The 18,011-nt window shown below is 35.1% G+C and overlaps 1 protein-coding gene across 1 annotated transcript in view; it reads left to right on the forward strand.

The window, feature by feature from the left end:
- Nucleotides 1–18,011, forward strand: part of LOC134384336 (gamma-interferon-inducible protein 16-like) — a 92,288-nt gene that overhangs the window by 46,021 nt on the left and 28,256 nt on the right. The window contains exons 9-10 of the mRNA XM_063105875.1: nucleotides 10,355–10,800; nucleotides 11,743–11,801. Of these exons, the coding sequence (XP_062961945.1) occupies nucleotides 10,355–10,800; nucleotides 11,743–11,801 (505 nt within the window). The remainder of the gene's footprint in view (nucleotides 1–10,354; nucleotides 10,801–11,742; nucleotides 11,802–18,011) is intronic.

Consider the following 18,011-nt stretch of genomic DNA (forward strand, 5'->3'; position numbering starts at 1 on the left):
TCACCTCAAATACTTATCATTTTTGTGTTGAAAGCATTTGAATTTCCTTTCTTAGCAATTTTGAAATGTACTACCCCCTATTAACTATAGTCACCATACTGTGCAATAGATTTCAAAAATAAAAACAACAAACTTATTTATCCTGTCTAAAAGATATTTTGTACCTATTGGCCATAATCTCCTCATTCTACCCACCTGCCAGCTTCTGTAACTATCATTCTACTCTCTGCTTCTACAAGTTGAGTTGTTTTAAGTTCGACATATAAGTGTACTATTTGTCTTTCTATGCCTGACTTGTTTCACTTAGTCTAATGTTCTCAAATTTTAACAATGTTGTTGCAAATGACAGTATTTCTTTATTTTTAAGTCTGGCTAACATTCCATGGTGTACATAATACTATATTTTCTTTATCTATCAGTCTGTTGATGGACACTTAGGTTGACTTCATAACTTGGATATTACGAATACTGCTGCAATGAATATGGGAAATTGATTGACATCTCTCTGGAAAATTGATTTCAAATCTTTTGGATAAATACCCATAAGTGGGATCCCTGGATCATATAACAAATCTATTTTTAGATTTTTGGGGAAACTCCGTGCAGTTTTCCATAATGGCTGCAATAATTTACATTCCAACCAACAGTGTGCAAGGGTTCTCTTTTCTCCATATCCTCACCAACACTTATCTTTTTGACAATAGACATTCTAACAGGTGTGAAATGATATTTCATTGTGATTTTAATATGTATGTCCCTAATGATTAGCATTGTTGAGCATTTTTCTATATCTGTTGGCCATTTGTATGGCTTCTTTTGAGAATGTTTACTTAGATTTCTTACTCATTTAAATGTTTCTTTTTTCTATTGAGTTATTTGAGTTCTTTGTATATTTTGAATATTAACCCTTTATCAAATAAATGTATGGCTTGAAAATATTTTCTCATTTTCATTTAGGTTTTCAGTTTACACTATTGTTTCCTTTACTGTGAAGAAGCTTTTCAGTTTGATGCAATCTCATTTGTCTATTTTCCTTTTGTTGCCTGTGCTTTTGAAATAAAATCCAAAAAAATCATGTCCAGAAAAATGTCATGTAGTTTTTTCCCTATATTTTCCTCTAGTAATTTTAATGTTTTGGTCTTACATTTAAGTTTTGAATCCATTTTGAGTTAATTTTTGTATGTGGTGTGACATAAGCATTCAATTTTCTTCTGCATGTAGATAACCAGTTTTCCAACATCATGTATTGAGGAGACTATCCTTTCCCATTGCATGTTCTTGGCATCTTTGTCAAAAATCAATTGTCAGTACATATGTTGGTTCACTTCTGGACTCTCTATTTCATTCCATTGGTCAATGTATGTTTTTTTTATTCAAGTACCACCCTGTTTTAATTATAATAGCTTTGAATGATAGTTTAAAATCAGGTGGCATAATACCTCCAGCTTTGCTCTTTTTGCTCATGATTACATCGGCTTTTTGCAGTTTTTTTGTGATTGCATATAAATTGTATGATTGTTTTTTCTATTTCTCTGAAAAATGATGTTGCAATTGTTATAAGTATTGTAGTGAATCTATAAGTCACTTTGAGTAGTATGGACCTTCTAATGATATGAATTCTTCCAATTCATGAAAATGGGATATTTTTCCATTTATTTATGTCCTCTTCAATTTCTTTCATCAATGTTTTATAGTTTTCAGTGTATAGGTCTTTTATCTTATAAATTTATTACTAATTATTTTATTTTTGTACCTATTATAAATGGGATCATTTATTGACTTCTTTTTCAGATAGTTTGTTATTAGTGCATGTAAACAATAATCTGCATGCATTTCTTTTGTATCCTGCAACTTTAATGCACTTATATATTAGTTCCAACAGCTTTTTTTTTTTTTCTTGGTAGAATCTTAAGTTTTTTTCCATATGTAAGATATGTCATGAGAAAACAGTTGCAATTTCATTTCTTTTCCTATTTGGATGCCTTTTATTTCAGTCTCTTATGTAACTGCTCTGATGAGGACTTCCAATACTAAGTTTAATAGAAGTGGTGACAGTGGGCATCCTTGTCTTATTCCTGATCTTAGAGAAAAGACTTTTAATTTTGTTTACCATTGAGCATGTTAGCTGAAGGCTTCTCCTACGTGGCTTTTATTGTATTGAGGTACATTTCTTCTACACCTAATTTGGTAAAAGTTTTTATTATAAAAGGATATCAAATTTTGTCAAATGAGATGATTATACAGTTTTAGTCCTTCATTCTATTAATATATCACATCAATTTATTTGTGTATGCTTAAACATCCTTGCATTCTAGGAATAAATCACACTTGATTATGGAAGATAATACTTTTAATGTGTTGTTGAATTCTGTCACTAATATTTTGTTGAGAATTTTTGCATCTCTGTTTATCAGGGATATTGGCCTATAATTTCCATTTCTTGTAATGTTCTTGTCTGGCTTTGGTATCAAGGTAATCCTGGCTTTGCAAAAAGAGTTCAGAAGTGTTGTCTTCTCTTCAATTGTTTGGAAAACTTTGATAAGAACTGGTATTAATTCTTTTTTTATATATTTGGTAGAATGCAGTCATAAATCCATCAGTTCCTGGGCATTTCTTTGGTGGGAGAATTTTTGTTATTAATTTAATCTCCTTACTCATTATTGGTCTGTTTATATTTACTATTTTTTCATTATTTAATATTGATAAGTTGTATGTGTCTAGAAATTTATCTGTTTCTTCTAGGTCATTCAATTTGTTGGTGTATAATTGTTTATAGTAGGCTCCTATAATCCTTTGTATTTCTGTGGTATCAGTTGTAATGTATCCTCGTTCATTTCCAATTTACTAATTTGGGTCTTGTCTATTTTTTCCTTGGTTACCCTAGCTAAAGCTTTGTCAATTTTGTTTATGTTTTCAAAAAGCCAATTCTTATTTTTGTTGTTCTTTTTTGTTGTTTTTAACCTCTAGTTCATTTATTTCTGCTCTAATCTTTATTATTTCCTTCTTTCTTCTAACTTTAAGCCTAGTTTGCTTTTCTTTTTCTAATTCCTTGTGGAGTAATAAAGAATAACGATAAGTTGTTATTTAGATCTTTTGTTCTTGTGTAGGCATTTGTTGCTATGAAATTTCCTCTTAGAATGGCTTTTACTATATCCCATAATTTTTGGTATATTCTGTTTCCATCTTTGTTTGTCTCAAGATATTTTTTAATATTCCTTTTAATTTTTTATTGATCAATTATTTGTTCTGGAGAGTGTTGTTTAATATTTATGTATTTGTGAATTTTCTGAAATTCCTCCTGCTATTGATTTTTAGTTTCATACCACTGGAGTCATAAAAGATACTTGATAGGATTTCAATCTTCTTAAATTTTCAAACTATCATTTTGTGCACTAACATGTGATATATTCTGGGGAATTTCTTGTGTGCACTTGAGAATAATCTTTATTCTGTTGCTGTTGGATGAAATGTTCTGTGCATGTATGTTGGGTCTATTTGGCCTAAAATGTTTTTCAAGTCCTATGTCCTTATATTAATTTTTAGTGGGAATAATCTCTCCATTGTTGCTTTGCCTTCCACAGATTTGTCACCCCTTTTCCCCTGGGTGACAGAGCCACCAAAGATTACCCAAAGCCCAACTCTTCTGAGCAGTGAGATGCCCCAGAAAGGGGTTAATATCCCAGAACCCTCAAGCATGAAGCATTCCTCCCTTTTGGGAAATTAACCACAAATTGGGGTTCTCTTCCTGCATTTATTCTCCAGCTCAAGAAGTTACAGGAAGAGACATAGGTGGGGTTTTGCTAAGTACAGTTTAATAAGTTTAACAATAGAAGCTGGTAGCATTCAGTAAACACAAGTCAGATGACAGTCTATTAGACAATTAAGTGATCCACTAACAAAGGCTTTATTTAGCAAACATTCTTTCTCTCTCCAGCAGCTTCCCAGTAACTTTACATATCAATCCATAACTAGTCTTTCTTTGAGCCAGCAACCTCTCTGTGTTATCATTATTTATCTAACCACAGAGACTCAATAGCCTGGGGAAAATTTCCTGTTTTTTGTAAGGTCAATATTTGAAACTGCAAGGCTTTGGAAAACCAGGCCCTGTAAAGTACATTTGCTTTATGAATCCTCTACACTCCATATCTGAGTCTGATATTGAAGTTCCTTAGTACTATTGTGTTGCAATCAATTTCTCCCTTCATATGCTTTTTTTCTGATTGGTTTTATATTTAAGTGCTCCAATGTTAGGTACATATATATTTACAATTATTATGTACTCTTAATAAATTGACCCCTTCTCATTATATAATGTTTTTCTTTGTATCTTTTTACAGTTTTTGACTGAAAGTCTATTTTATCTGTATAGTTATCTCTGTTCTCTTTAGGTTTTCATTTGCATGAAATATCTTTTTCTATTTTTTTCAGGGGGGCATATGTGTATCCTACTAATAAAGTCAGCCTCTTGTACATAGCATATAGTTGGGTCTTCTTATTTATTCACTTACCCTATGTCTTTTTATTAAAGAATTTAATACACTTATATTCAAGGTAATTGCAATAAAGACTTTCTACTGCCATTTTATTTATTGATTTTTGGTTGTTATGCAGTGTGTTTCTTTGTTCCTCTTTTGCTGTCTTACTTTTGGTTTGTTGGTTTTCTGTACTAGTGTGTTTGAATGCTTTCTTTTTTGTTTTGAGATTCTGCTAAAGATTTTTGCTTTGCTGTTACCATGAGGCTTATATAGAACATATTTTACTTATAACATCCTAATTCAAAGTTATAACAACTTAACTTTAATTGCGTACAACTCTACACTTTTACTGTCATCCTCTCACACATTTTATGTCTTCAGTGTCAGAATTTACAACATTTTATAATATATATTGTGTATCCCTTGATAATTTATTTTGTCTATGGTTGTTGTTAATTGTTTTGTCATTTGACTCTCATAATAGGGATAAAATTGCTTTATACACCATTGTTACAGCACTACAGTATTATGAATATGGCTGTTTAACTTACACCATTAAAATTTGTGCTTTCATATGTTACATGTTATTAATTGGAAGCTTTTTGTTTCAGTTTGAAGAATATCCTATAACAATTCCTGTAAGGCTGGTCTAGTGGTAATGAACTTCATTAGCTTTTCTTTTTATGGAAAGTTTTTATTTCTATCATATTTATGAAAGACAACTCTAGGAGGTAAAGTACTCTTGTTTGGTTTCTTTTTCTTCCTCTTCTCTAGCACTTTGAGTATATCATCCCACTCTTTCCTAGTCTGCTGGGCTCCTGCTGAGAAATCTGCTAACTGTAATTCTGACACTGCTTTATATGTAGTGTATTTCTTCACTCTTGCTGCTCTCAACCTTTTTTTTTTTTTTTTTTCTGTCATTTGATAGTTTAATTATATTATGTCTTGGTAAACTCCACTTTGGGTTGAATTTCATTAGAGAATTCTAAGCTTCCTGTACCTAAATATTGGCATCTATCCACAGAGTTAGAAAGTTTTCAGCCATTATTTCTTTGAATACTCTTTCAGGCATTTTGTTCTCTTTCTTCTCCTTCTGCAATTTTATTCTGCAAAGGTTTGGCCTCTCAATGGTATCCCATAATTCCTGTAGGCTCTCTTCATTCTTTTTTATTCTTTTGTCTTTTTGCTCTTCTCACTAGAGAATTTCAAATGTACTATGTCACTAATTCTTCTTAATCAAGTCTGCTGTTAATACTTTTAATTGATTTTTTCAATTCAGTCATTGCATTTTTTATCTCTAATATTTTATTGTTTGTATTTTTTGATAAACTTCTCACTTTGTTCATGTATTATTTTCCAAAATTTTAAAATTCTTCTTCTTGTTGATCACTGAACTTCTTAAAGAGGATTTTTCTGGATTCATTTTCAGTCATTTCATAGATCTATATTTCCTTAGGATACATTATTGAAGCCTTATTAGGTTTTTTTAGAAGTATCACATTCCCTGATTTTTTCTGATCACTGTGTTTTTGCATTGTTTCCTGTACATTTGAAGAGACAGTCCCCACTTCAGGTCTTTACAGGTCTTCTTTGAAATGGGTAGACCTTCATTATTTACCTAGCCTGTGATACTAGAAGGGCCAGCTGGTGACAGCCTTGAGCAGGCAGAGCTTATTATGGGTTCTTTTGTTGCCTAGGTTACTGCCTTTCTTTGATGTTGGGTAGAGCTACTGGCTGGGCTCTGCTGGCTGACAAGACCACTGGTTGGACTCTGCTATTAGGAAGAGCTGCTGGCTGCATACTCTAATAATTTATGGCCAAGCCAGTTACAGGATGCATTCTTTATCTTAACATTCTACTATTTGTGATCTGCAGTTGGTCAGGGCTGCAGGCTAGACTGTAAGTTTAGGCAGAATCACTGCTTAGGACATGTGTAACCAGAAGATGTGCTCCTTAAAAGTGAATGATTAAGGATTGTCTTTCTTTCAGAGTGGGTCCATGAGTTGGGCTTTTGGCAGACTTGAGTAGTTGTTGATCTCCTGTATCAACCATATCTAACCCCTATGCTTATTTGAAATGCATGGAGATAGGAGTCCCCCTACCTTTACAGGGTCATTAGTCGGGCTTTTTTGTTGAATGAAGCTGCTTCTTGACATCCCATGTTAAGCATGTCTAGCCACTGTGTTCCTCCAAAATGGGTAGTGATGGATGTTTCTATGTTTGGGTGAGGTCATTGGGGTGGATGCCTAGTCTGGGCATGGAAACTAGCCATATAGGGACTCAAGCTAGGTTGAATTTCTTATCATGCTTCTGAAGGTGACCAGTTCAGCTTTGCACATGGTCTATGAGGTTGGCTCCAGTAGGGAAATATAGTTGCAGAAACAAAGAGGTACCACCAAGAACTTCAGGCTGCTCACTGTGACTTCTGCCTGCTTTCTTTGCTTCTATCTGACCCCCAGTAGTCTAGCCATGTTGTTACCTTCAGTGTTCCCATGAGATGAGACTGGAGTGGGCTTCATGGCAAACATCTCAGAAAGCTAAGAAAGCTGGATGACTGCCTCCAGTTCTCTTCTCCTCAGTTGAAATAGTGGGTCCAGGAGAATTCTTACTGTCTGGTGTTCTGCTGACTTGGGTATGGGGAGGAGTGATGTGGTCAAAGACAGACCATTCTTCATACCCTTCTAACTTTGTTTAATGCAGTTCTGAAGACCACTTCAGTGTCTCAGGCTTGTTTCCTATTATTGGTATTTAAAAAAAAAAAAAGAAGAAGAGGAAGAGGAAGAGGAGGAGGAGGAGGAGGAGGAGAAGGAGGAGGAGGAGGAGGAGGAGGAGGAGGAGGAGGAGGAGGAAGAAGAAGAAGAAGAAGAAGAAGAAGAAGAAGAAGAAGAAGAAGAAGAAGAAGAAGAAGAAGAAGAAGAAGAAGAAGAAGAAGAAGAAGAAGAAGAAGAAGAAAAAGAAATGTTCCGGTCTGCAGAGTTGTTAGTTAAACTTTCTGTGGTGGGGGGGGAATGGAATGTGAGATTTCTTATTCCACCATCTTGCTGATATCACCAACTCTTTATCATTTTTGAAGGAAAGTTTTGTCTGGTACAATATTCTTGTTCTTATTTGGCTGGGGTTTTTTTGTTGTTGTTTTTGTTGTTGTTGTTGTTGTTGTCTTTTTTTCCCCCTTCCATCATTTTCAATACATCACACTTCTTCTGGCCTACATGGTTTCCATTAGGAAATTTAATGATAGTTGTATTAATATCTCTTTATATTTGACAAGTTGCCTTTCTTTTGTTGCTTTCAAAATCATTTTTTCTTCTTTGGTTTCTGACAATTTATTATGATATGACACAATATGAATTTTTTTAAGGTTTACCTAATTTTGGGTCTGTTGAGCTTCCAAGAACTAAATGTCTATGACCAGATTTGAAAATTTTTCAGACACAATTTTGTTAAATTAGTTTTCTGCTCTTTTATCTACTCACATTTTATAATATCTATAATGTGTATAATGGTCCACTTGATGGTGTCCCAAAAGTCCTATAAGATTTCTTCACTCTTTTTTATTCTTTTTAAGTTGTGCTCCTCTAATTGGTTAATATCAGTTGAACTGCCTTTGAGTTTGCTGATTCTTTCTTCTGCTTGATCTAATCTTCTGTTAAACTGCTCTGCTGATTTTTTGAGTTTTTATTGCACTCTTTAGCTGCATGGTTTTTGTTTGGTTCTTTTTTTTTTTTTTTTAATTTTATTTTGTCGATATACATTGTAGCTGATTATTGCTCCCCATCACCAAAACCTCCCTCCCTTCTCCCTCCCCCCCTCTCCCCCAACAATGTCCTTTCTGTTTGCTTGTTGTATCAACTTCAAATAATTGTGGTTGTTATATCTTCTTCCCCCCCCCCCCCCGGTTTGTGTGTGTGTGTGTGTGTATGTGTGTGTGTGAATTTATATATTAATTTTTAGCTCCCTCCAATAAGTGAGAACATGTGGTATTTCTCTTTCTGTGCCTGACTTGTTTCACTTAATATAATTCTCTCAAGGTCCATCCATGTTGTTGCAAATGGCAGTATTTCATCCGTTTTTATAGCTGAGTAGTATTCCATTGTGTAGATGTACCACATTTTCCGTATCCACTCATCTGATGATGGGCATTTGGGCTGGTTCCAACTCTTGGCTATTGTAAAGAGTGCTGCGATGAACATTGGGGAACAGGTATACCTTCGACTTGATGATTTCCATTCCTCTGGGTATATTCCCAACAGTGGGATGGCTGGGTCGTATGGTAGATCTATTTGCAATTGTTTAAGGAACCTCCATACCATTTTCCATAGAGGCTGCACCATTTTGCAGTCCCACCAACAATGTATGAGAGTTGTTTGGTTCTTTTTAAGATTTTGTAACTTATCATGGAAATTCTTACTTTGTTCATTACTTTTATCCTAAGTTTACTGTACACTTTATTTTGAATTCTTTCTCACATAATTCATATATCTTCATTTCAATCGGGGTGGTTCCTAGAGCTTTACCTTGTTCATTTATGTGGACAATATTTTCATGTTTTTCAAAAATTTTATTGATTCTTTGTGTTGGTGTCTGCACATTAGAAAAACAGCCGTCTACCATGGTCTTTATGGATTGGCCTTCTCTAGGGAAAGACCCAAAGCAATAAGCCTCACCAAAGATTCTGGGAACTTCTTGAACCTTTATGTTAGTTAGCCAACTGTCATTTTAGTTTTCTGTACACCTCAGGGGTCTAGTGTATGTCAGGTCCCATCAATGCTCTGAGACAGATGAGACAAAAACTAGTCCCTTGGGTAGCCTCCAGAAAAACTGAAATATTATATCTGTGGTCTAATTCTTTCCCTCTCCAGGGAGAATATGGGAGCTGAGGTTATCCTCCTAATCATACAGGACTACCACGGTAGATTATAGCAAGAAGCTATTTCAAATTTTTTTACCTGTTTCTTTGTGACTGGTTTCATGCTAACTTGAGTACCAAAGCCTCACAACTGGTTTCTGAATTTCTCACAAAGCAAATTGATCTATGTATTTTTGTTTAATCAATGTGAGGGAGGGTGGTCGAAGGAGAGTTCAAGGGTTCCTATCTTGCCTTCTTGCTGTCTTCACTCCCCTATGTATTACTTTTTATTCATTTTACATGTTTTATAAATTTCACGATTAATCTAAGAAGTAATTTTTTAATTATGTTTATTCACCCACAAAACAAATGACTATATTCTTACTGTAAAAATATTCATATAATTCAAATAATTAGAAAATCTTGCTGAGAAAGATCAATTAGGCTGCTCCCACCTGCTACTCCTGCTGTGGTTCCTTCCAGGGACTGGTTCCTGCTGTCTCAGCCATGGCACCAAGGGTACACCAGATTGACAGACTGGCTGGCCACTGGCACAGGAAGGCTCTGTGTCTGGCCCAGTCTGCCTGGCTGGGGACACCAGACTGAGTCTGTCTGCCATGCCTGGCACCACTCGGCCCTTGGCCCTCAACCCAGTCTGTAAGCTGCGCTCCAACCCTTCCCAGGTGGCACCGCAGCCAGAGACAGATGTGGAAAGATAAATGGATGAGTCCAGAAGCAAAATAAATGTCAGTGAAAAGGAGAGCTACCATCACTAAAGCCTGAAAACAGATTGAAATCACTTTCAGAGCTAAAAGACTATTAAGAACAGAAGATGGAGACTCCTCATTCTGGAAGGAAAAGAATGTCTGTGAAAGACCGATTTTCTACAGAAGATGAAGCTGTGAGTAACCCTGCCAGAGAGGCAGAGGCAAGGCTAGCAGCAAAGCAGGCTACTTGGGCAGTAGCAAGAGATAAACGCATGAGAGAACTGGAATGACAACAAAAAGAGTTGGATGAAAAATCTGACCAACAGTGTGCTGAAAATTATACAAGGCCTTCATCTCGAAATTCTGCCTCAGCAACAAACCCTCTAAGTGGAAGCTCATCCCGACAAGGAAGTGGAGACAACAGCAGCTTATTATGTCCAGACACTTCATTAAGTGAATTGTGGGAGTCTTTGTCTGAAGTGGAAGAAAAATACAAGAAAGCCAGGGTTTCCAATGCACAGTTGGACAATGAGAAGAACAATTTGATCTACCAGGTAGACACCCTCAAGGATGTTACTGAAGAACAGGAGGAACAGATGGAGCAATTCTATAGAGAAAATGAAGAGAAATCAAATGAGTTAGAAAGGCAGAAATGTACATGCAGCGTGCTGCAGTATAAGATGAATGAACTTAAAGAAAGCCTTTGGCAAAAAGATGAGCTTATTGAGGCCCTAGACAAACAGAAAGAATACATTGCCTGCCTTAGGAATGAGTGAGATACAGTCAGAGAGGAGCTGGCTGACCTGCTGGAGACGGTGAAGACAGGAGAGAAACATGGCTTAGTTATAATCCCCAGTGGCACTCGCAGTGGTGCTGTCAGTCATGAACCAGTGGTTGGAGCCATTACCCTGTGTCTCAGGAAGCTGCTCAGATCTTGGAGTCAGCAGGAGAAGGGACAATAGATGTAAGGCTATGAAAACTTTGTGAAGAAATGGAAGAGCTACTATCACAGATTAGAAAACTGAAGCTGCAGTTCAAGGAAGAATGGCAGAAGTGCTCCAGAAACGATGGCACAGCGGATGACATGGCGGGACTACAGAATGGCTCAGACTGGCAGTTCATTGAAATGCAGAGAGATGCCAACAGACAAATTAGTGAATACAAATTTAAACATTCAAAAGAAGAACAGGATATAACCACCTTGGCACAAAGTATTCGCTGGCTTGAAGGACAGGTGCTGAGATATAAAACTGCTGCTGAGAATGCTGAGAAAGTAGAAAATGAACGGAAAGCAGAAAAGAGGAAGCTAAAATGAGAGTTATGAACAGCACTGGACAAGATTGAAGAGACGGAGATGACCAACAGCCACCTGGCCAAGTGGCGAAGAAGATAAAGGCCAGCTGGACACCGCTTCTGGCCCAGCGGGATGAGGCCACCCATTGATCCGGGTGCTGCTCTATGGGGCCCTGACCAGAGTGACTGACTCTTTTCATCCATTGACACAAACCCCGTTCAGGACTGTTTGAGTTTTGGTCAATAAAACTGCCAGCTTTGTATTTTACAATTTGTGAGAGAATGAAGCAGTTTTGAATCTTCATGATTGAGCACTTTGGATTTTGTTTGTAGTTTGACTAGAACTAAGACCTGGTCCATGCTCTTTTTGTTTTTTATTTCTCTGATTCTAGAATCACGTTTACTTAACATTTTCTCCCAGCTGCCTCAGTGACTGGGCACTCAGCGGCCTTGGCACGGGGGCTGGAGGACGGCGATTCTGTGCGTGCTCAGTGAGATGCCTGCTGTAGACCTCAGAAAACACAACCGCCTTCTTCACGGTCCAATTCAGACTTCCATGACCTCCAGTGGTCAAAAGACATTTACCCTTAATATCAGATAGCATTTATATTTTAGTGAAGAAACAAGTTCACAGGTGAGGAGTATATGTTTCACTCAAATTTATATGTTTGGAGGAAAAGACATTTTTGGTAAAATACTTAAATTTATATAAGAAAATGCTTTTAAAAAAAGATACAGGGAGAGTATATAAAACTTGCTTTATTGCATGGGACAGGGGAAGTGCAAGCCTTATTCTCTTAAAGTAAGAGTAGCGTCCTTATTCTTCACTATGAACTGTGCTGTACTTTGCAAACTATTTCATCCACTTCATATTTGTGGAATGAAACCTCAGACAAGCCCGGCGTGGGGCGGAGGATGGAAGGGCAGGGCAGGGCAGGGCAGGCAGGTGGGAATTTGCCTCAAGATGAACACATCGTTTTGCTAACCACACACACACACACAAAAGATCAATTACACCCTTGTATCCAAAACAATTACCATAGTTGGTTTGCTGTGCACCCTTTCAGACCTTATTTTATTATGCATATGAAGAAATAGATCTTTGTTTATAGAAATTGTAATTAGTATGCCTCAGTTTCCTCATTTATAAATATAGGACTAACAATAATACTCATGTAGGAAGATTGTCATAGACATTAAATGAGGCAATCAGTATAAAGCACTTAATAATTAGCTAATTTAGTAAACAATCAATAGAAAAAGTAATGCCATTACTATATGTAACTTGCATTTCTTATTTAACAATATGTCTTAGAAAATTTTCAGTATCAACACATGTAATTCTAACTCACATTTTTAAATTCGTTATGCCATATTCAGTAAAAAAGAACTTAACTACAATGTATTTAACTACTGTTTTATTTTTGGTTACTTCAATCATTTTCAATTATTCCTGATTAAAATATTGAACAGTTAACGTTCATAAACCACCATAGTTCAATTTTAAATACCTATAAATAAAATTTGTGTGTTAAAGAATATGAACATAATTGTTAACAATACTGCCAAATTGATGTGCCAGTTATTATTTCTGAAAACATTATTCTTAATAATTATATCATTGTCACATTCATAAACCCTGGATATTATTAGTATAATGGGTAAGAAACATTATTTTTTTAAATCTCAAATCTAGTTTTTTAACAGCTTTACCGAGATATAATTCACATACCATATAATTCATCTGTTGAAATTACAATTCAATGATTTTTTACTATATTCACAGACATGTGTACCATCATTACAGTCAATTTTAGCACATTATCCTCACCTCAAAACAAAACAAAACAAAACAAAACAAAACAAAACACCTTTAACTATCACCACCATTTCCTCACCCTAAGCAACCTCTAATCTACTTTCCTTACTTACAGATTTTCTTATTCTGGACTTTGATATGAATTGAATCATATAGTATGTGGTCTTTTATGACTGATTTCTTTTACTTAGCGTAACGTTTCAAGGCTCATTCATGATGTAGCATTATTAGTACTCCATTTTTAATAGTCAAAAAATATCCCATTATATGAATATGCTACATTTTATTTATATGTTTATTCATTGATGAATCTTTGGGTTGTTTCTTCCTTTTGTTTGTTATGAATAATCCCTGTATAAAGATTTATGTACAAATATTGTGTGGATATGTGTTTTTGTGTTTCACCTTGATATACACCTAAAAGTGGGATCGCTGGGTCATGTGGTATCTCTAAATTTAATTGCTGGGGAAATTGCCAATTTACCTTTCCATCAGCAGTGTATAGAAGTTTTAATTTCTCCACATCTTCATCAACATTTGCTGTTACATACTTTCTTTTTATTCTAGCCATTCTAGGCAATATAAAGTGGAATCTCATTGTGGTTTTGATTTGCATTTTCCTGATGACTAATGATGTCAAACAGCTTTTTAATATACTTATTGGCCATTTGTGTATCTTTCTAAGAGCAACTTTTATTCAGGCTCTTTATCCACTTTTTAATTGGATTATTTGTGTTTATTATTGAATTGCATAATTCTTTATATATTCTGAATACAAGTCTCTTATCAGATAAATGATTTGCAAATATTTAGTCCCATTTTGTGGGTTTCTTTTCACATTACTGATAATGTCCTTTAATGCAGAAAAGTTTTAATTTTAATGAAATCCAATTTATCTTTTATTTGCTTGTGGATTTGGTGTCATATCTAAGAATTCATTGCCAAACTCAAGATGATGAGAACTGACACCTGTGCATTCTTCTAAGAGTTTTATAATAGTAATTACTACAGTTATTTTTTTTTGACATTTTAAATTAATTTTTTGTATTAATTTGGTCTGAGATAATGGACCAAATTCATTCATTTTCATTTATTAATTTTGTATTAATTTGGTCTGAGATAACTGACCAAATTCATTCATTTTCATGTGAGTATCCAGTTGTCCCAGCACAATTGGTTGAAAAGACTACAAGCCAAGGAAGATCAAAAATTTCCATAAAACCACAAGAACCTAGGTGGTACACAGAAAAAGATTCTTATATTCAGCCCTCAGAAGGAACCAACCCTGCTTACATCTTGATCTTGAACTTCTAGCCTTCAGAACTGTCAAACAATAAATTTCTATTCTTTAAGCCATCCAGTTTGTCATATTTTGTTATGGAGGTTCAAAAAAATTAATGATTTCTGAACTGTTGAAGTAGGATGCTAGTGTAACAAATACTTAAAATGTGAAAATTGCTTTAGAATTGGATAATGGGCAGAAGCTGGAAGAATTTTGAAGTACATGATAGAATAAGCTTAGATTGCCTTGAAGAGATTATTGATAGATGGAGACATTTAAGGAGATTCTGGTGGGAGCTCAGAAAGAAAAGATGACAGTCATAGAAAAAGCCTATATTGTCTTTGAAAATACATATTCCCTTATAAACAGAATGTTACTAAAAATGTGAATGTTAAACGAGCTTCTGATGAGGTCTCAGATGGAAATGAGGAACATGTTATTGGAAACTGGAAGAAAGGCAATCCTAGTAATATAGTGGCAGAAGACTTGGCTGTATTGTGTTCTACTGAATGGAGGCTAGAAAGTGATGAACTTGGTTATTTGGCTGAGGAGACTTTTAAGCAACAAGTTGAATGCATAGCCTGGTTTCTCTTTACTGTCTAAGTAAAATGAGGAGAGAGATAAATTGAAGAGGGAAATTTTAAGAAAAAAACCAAAACTTGAACATTTGGAAAATCCTTAGCCTATCCACATTGTGGAGAAGTGGAGAGAGAAAGAGAGAGAGGTAAAGAAAGTTGCTCTGGAGAAACTACCAAGGGTGTGTTTGGACAACCACTTGCTAAAGAGATTAGTTATGTGACAGGTAGATACAATCAGCCATCTCAGCTGAAATGTCAGCTTGTACCTTAATGCACAGAGCATGGAGCCAAAGAGGATTATTCTCAAGATTTAAATCAAATTACATTTGCCCTGCTAGTTTTTGGAATTTCTGGGACCTGCATCCCCATTCCTCCTTCTAATATCTCCCTTTTGAAATGAAAATGTCTATCCTATTCCTGTCAGACCATTGTATTTTTAAAGCAGATAATATGCTATTTATTTTTCAAATTCATAGGTGGAGAGGAATTTTGCTATGAAATGGGTCATATCTTGAGTGTCACCCATACTTATTTTGATGATATTTAGTTGAGATTTTGGACTTAATTAATTTTGTTGCATGGGTTAAGACTTTGGGGAATGTTGAAATGGGATGAATATATTTGCGCATGGGAAAGATTTGAATTTATGATGATCAAGAGTGGACTACTATGAATTGAATTGTATACCCCAAAATTTATATGTCCAATTCCTCACCCCCATATTTAAAAATGTTACCTTATTTGGAAATAAGGTCATTACAGATACAATTATGCTAAAGTGAAGTCATTATAATAATCGTTGTCTAATCCAATACTACTGGTGCACTTATTTAAAAAACAAAAATGTGGACATGATATATACGGAAGTACTTTAAGAAGTTTGTGGAAAAATGAGAGCTGGCCAATTATCTAACTTGTTTAGAGTGTGGTACTGATAACGTCAAGGTCCAGGGATGATCCCTGCACAAGCCAGCCACCAAAAAAGAAAAAAAAAGTTTGTGGAAAAATGGAATTAAAAAATTTTTTGAAGTACTCTTGTGCAAGGAGAATGCCATGTGAAGAAAGTGGAATAGTGCTTCCACAAGCCGAAGAACACAAAAGAATTCTGGCCAACCACCAGATGCTAGGGAAAAGATACGGAATAGATACATCCTCAGAAGAAGTCAGTCTTATTGATATTTTGATCTGAAACTTAATGCCTCCAAAAAGGCAGGATAATGAATGGCTGTTATTTAAGCCACTCAGATAGTGGTACTTGTTACATCAGCCTTTGGAAACTAATACACACTCAGAATCGTCTTCTTTTCAATCAGAGCATTTATCTCAGTTTATTATGCTCATTACTTTGATGATAAGAAAATATCTCTACCTCCAAAATTAGAGTATAAGCTCTTAAAATTTGGATTTACTTTTAATTCCTTCTTTTATCTGCAGAACCTTAAAGAGTTCTGGTAGTTATTCAAAACTCAGTAGAATAGATGAATAGATAAATGGATGGATGGATGAATAACATGTTAACTCCTCACCAATGCTACCTTAATGCAGCTATAAAATTTGGCTTAGGTCCTCTAGCTCTATGGCCAAGTTATATTTCATCATAAAATGTCAACATCCAATTAGGATTTGAAAAAGACCATGTATCAAGATGGTCATATTCAATTATTTAAGGCAGTCTGAGGCAGAAAAGGACATGAAAAATTATTAGATATTGTTTCTGATGAAATGTGAGTAGTTCTAGGCTGAAGTAACAAGGTGATCACTTTGAATTTAATAGAAAAAATAGAATGATTTAATTATTACATTAAATCTGTCTAAAAGTTGAATGAGCTGTATTATGAGGTAGTGAGTTCTCTGTCACTATTTTCAAACAGCATAAAATAGTTGACTTTTCTGTTAGGGATATTATAGAGCGATCTCCGCTTTCTGAAGAAGTTACATTGACATTCCAATGGTAAGGTAATTCCGTGAAATTGGTGTTTCAGAGAAGTATGCAGATAAAATCACTCTTCTATGTTGACAGTATAGGAGAAAAAAGAGAGTGAAGGAGGCCCAGGAAACCAATGTATCATTCTACCACAACTCATCAGCCATTCTTTATCTCACACATAGTGGTAGCAAGGAAATATTTGAGGATGAAAATATCTGGTCACCACATATACCTCATTTTTCTTAATACTAAGATGCAAATTTTTATTTAGTATTTTATTTATTATTTTCAACCTTCTATTTTAATCTTACAGAATTTTTATAGGCTTCAATCACATTTCCTTGAATCTTCTTTTCTCCATCCAAGCTTAAGTGTTCTCAAATTTTGTCACCTCTCTTTCCATCTACTGATCTCTCCCAACTACTGATTATTGACTTGATCTTCATTCAGGATCTTCCAGATCTCCTCTGCCTTCCCTAAGGCAGAGGAGATCATTAGTAGAACGGCATATAGCACTTTGTGTGCAGACATACAAGGGCTATGCAGAACGACTCTCAACAAGGAATATAAAATGAAACCTACAGAAAACAAAACAAAAAGTGGTTTCCTACCACAATAGTTAGGAGAAGCATGGGGCACAAATAAATTTGCTACATCCAAACATATCAGAATGAAAAGACAGTCTACAGAATGGGAGAAGATATTTGCAAACTATGCACCTGACAAAGGATTACTATCCAGAATATACAAAGAACTCAAATAATTTTACAACAAAAAAATAAATAATCCAATTAAAAAATGAGTAAAGGAGCTGAATAGACATTTCTCAAAAGAAGACATACAAATGGCCAACAGGTATATGAAAAAATGCTCAACACCACTAATCATCAGGAAAATGCAAATCAAAACCACCTTGAGATATCACCTCACTTCAATCAGACTGGCTATTATTAAAATGAGACAGAATAACAAATTCTGGCAAGGATGTGGAGAAAGGGGAACATTTCTGCACTGTTGGTGGGACTGTAAATTAGTACAGCCTTTATGGAAAACAGTATGGAGGTTCCTCAAACAACTACAGGTA

This window comes from Cynocephalus volans, chromosome 8 (genome assembly GCF_027409185.1).
Source record: "Cynocephalus volans isolate mCynVol1 chromosome 8, mCynVol1.pri, whole genome shotgun sequence".
In the NCBI taxonomy this organism is placed as follows: domain Eukaryota; kingdom Metazoa; phylum Chordata; class Mammalia; order Dermoptera; family Cynocephalidae; genus Cynocephalus; species Cynocephalus volans.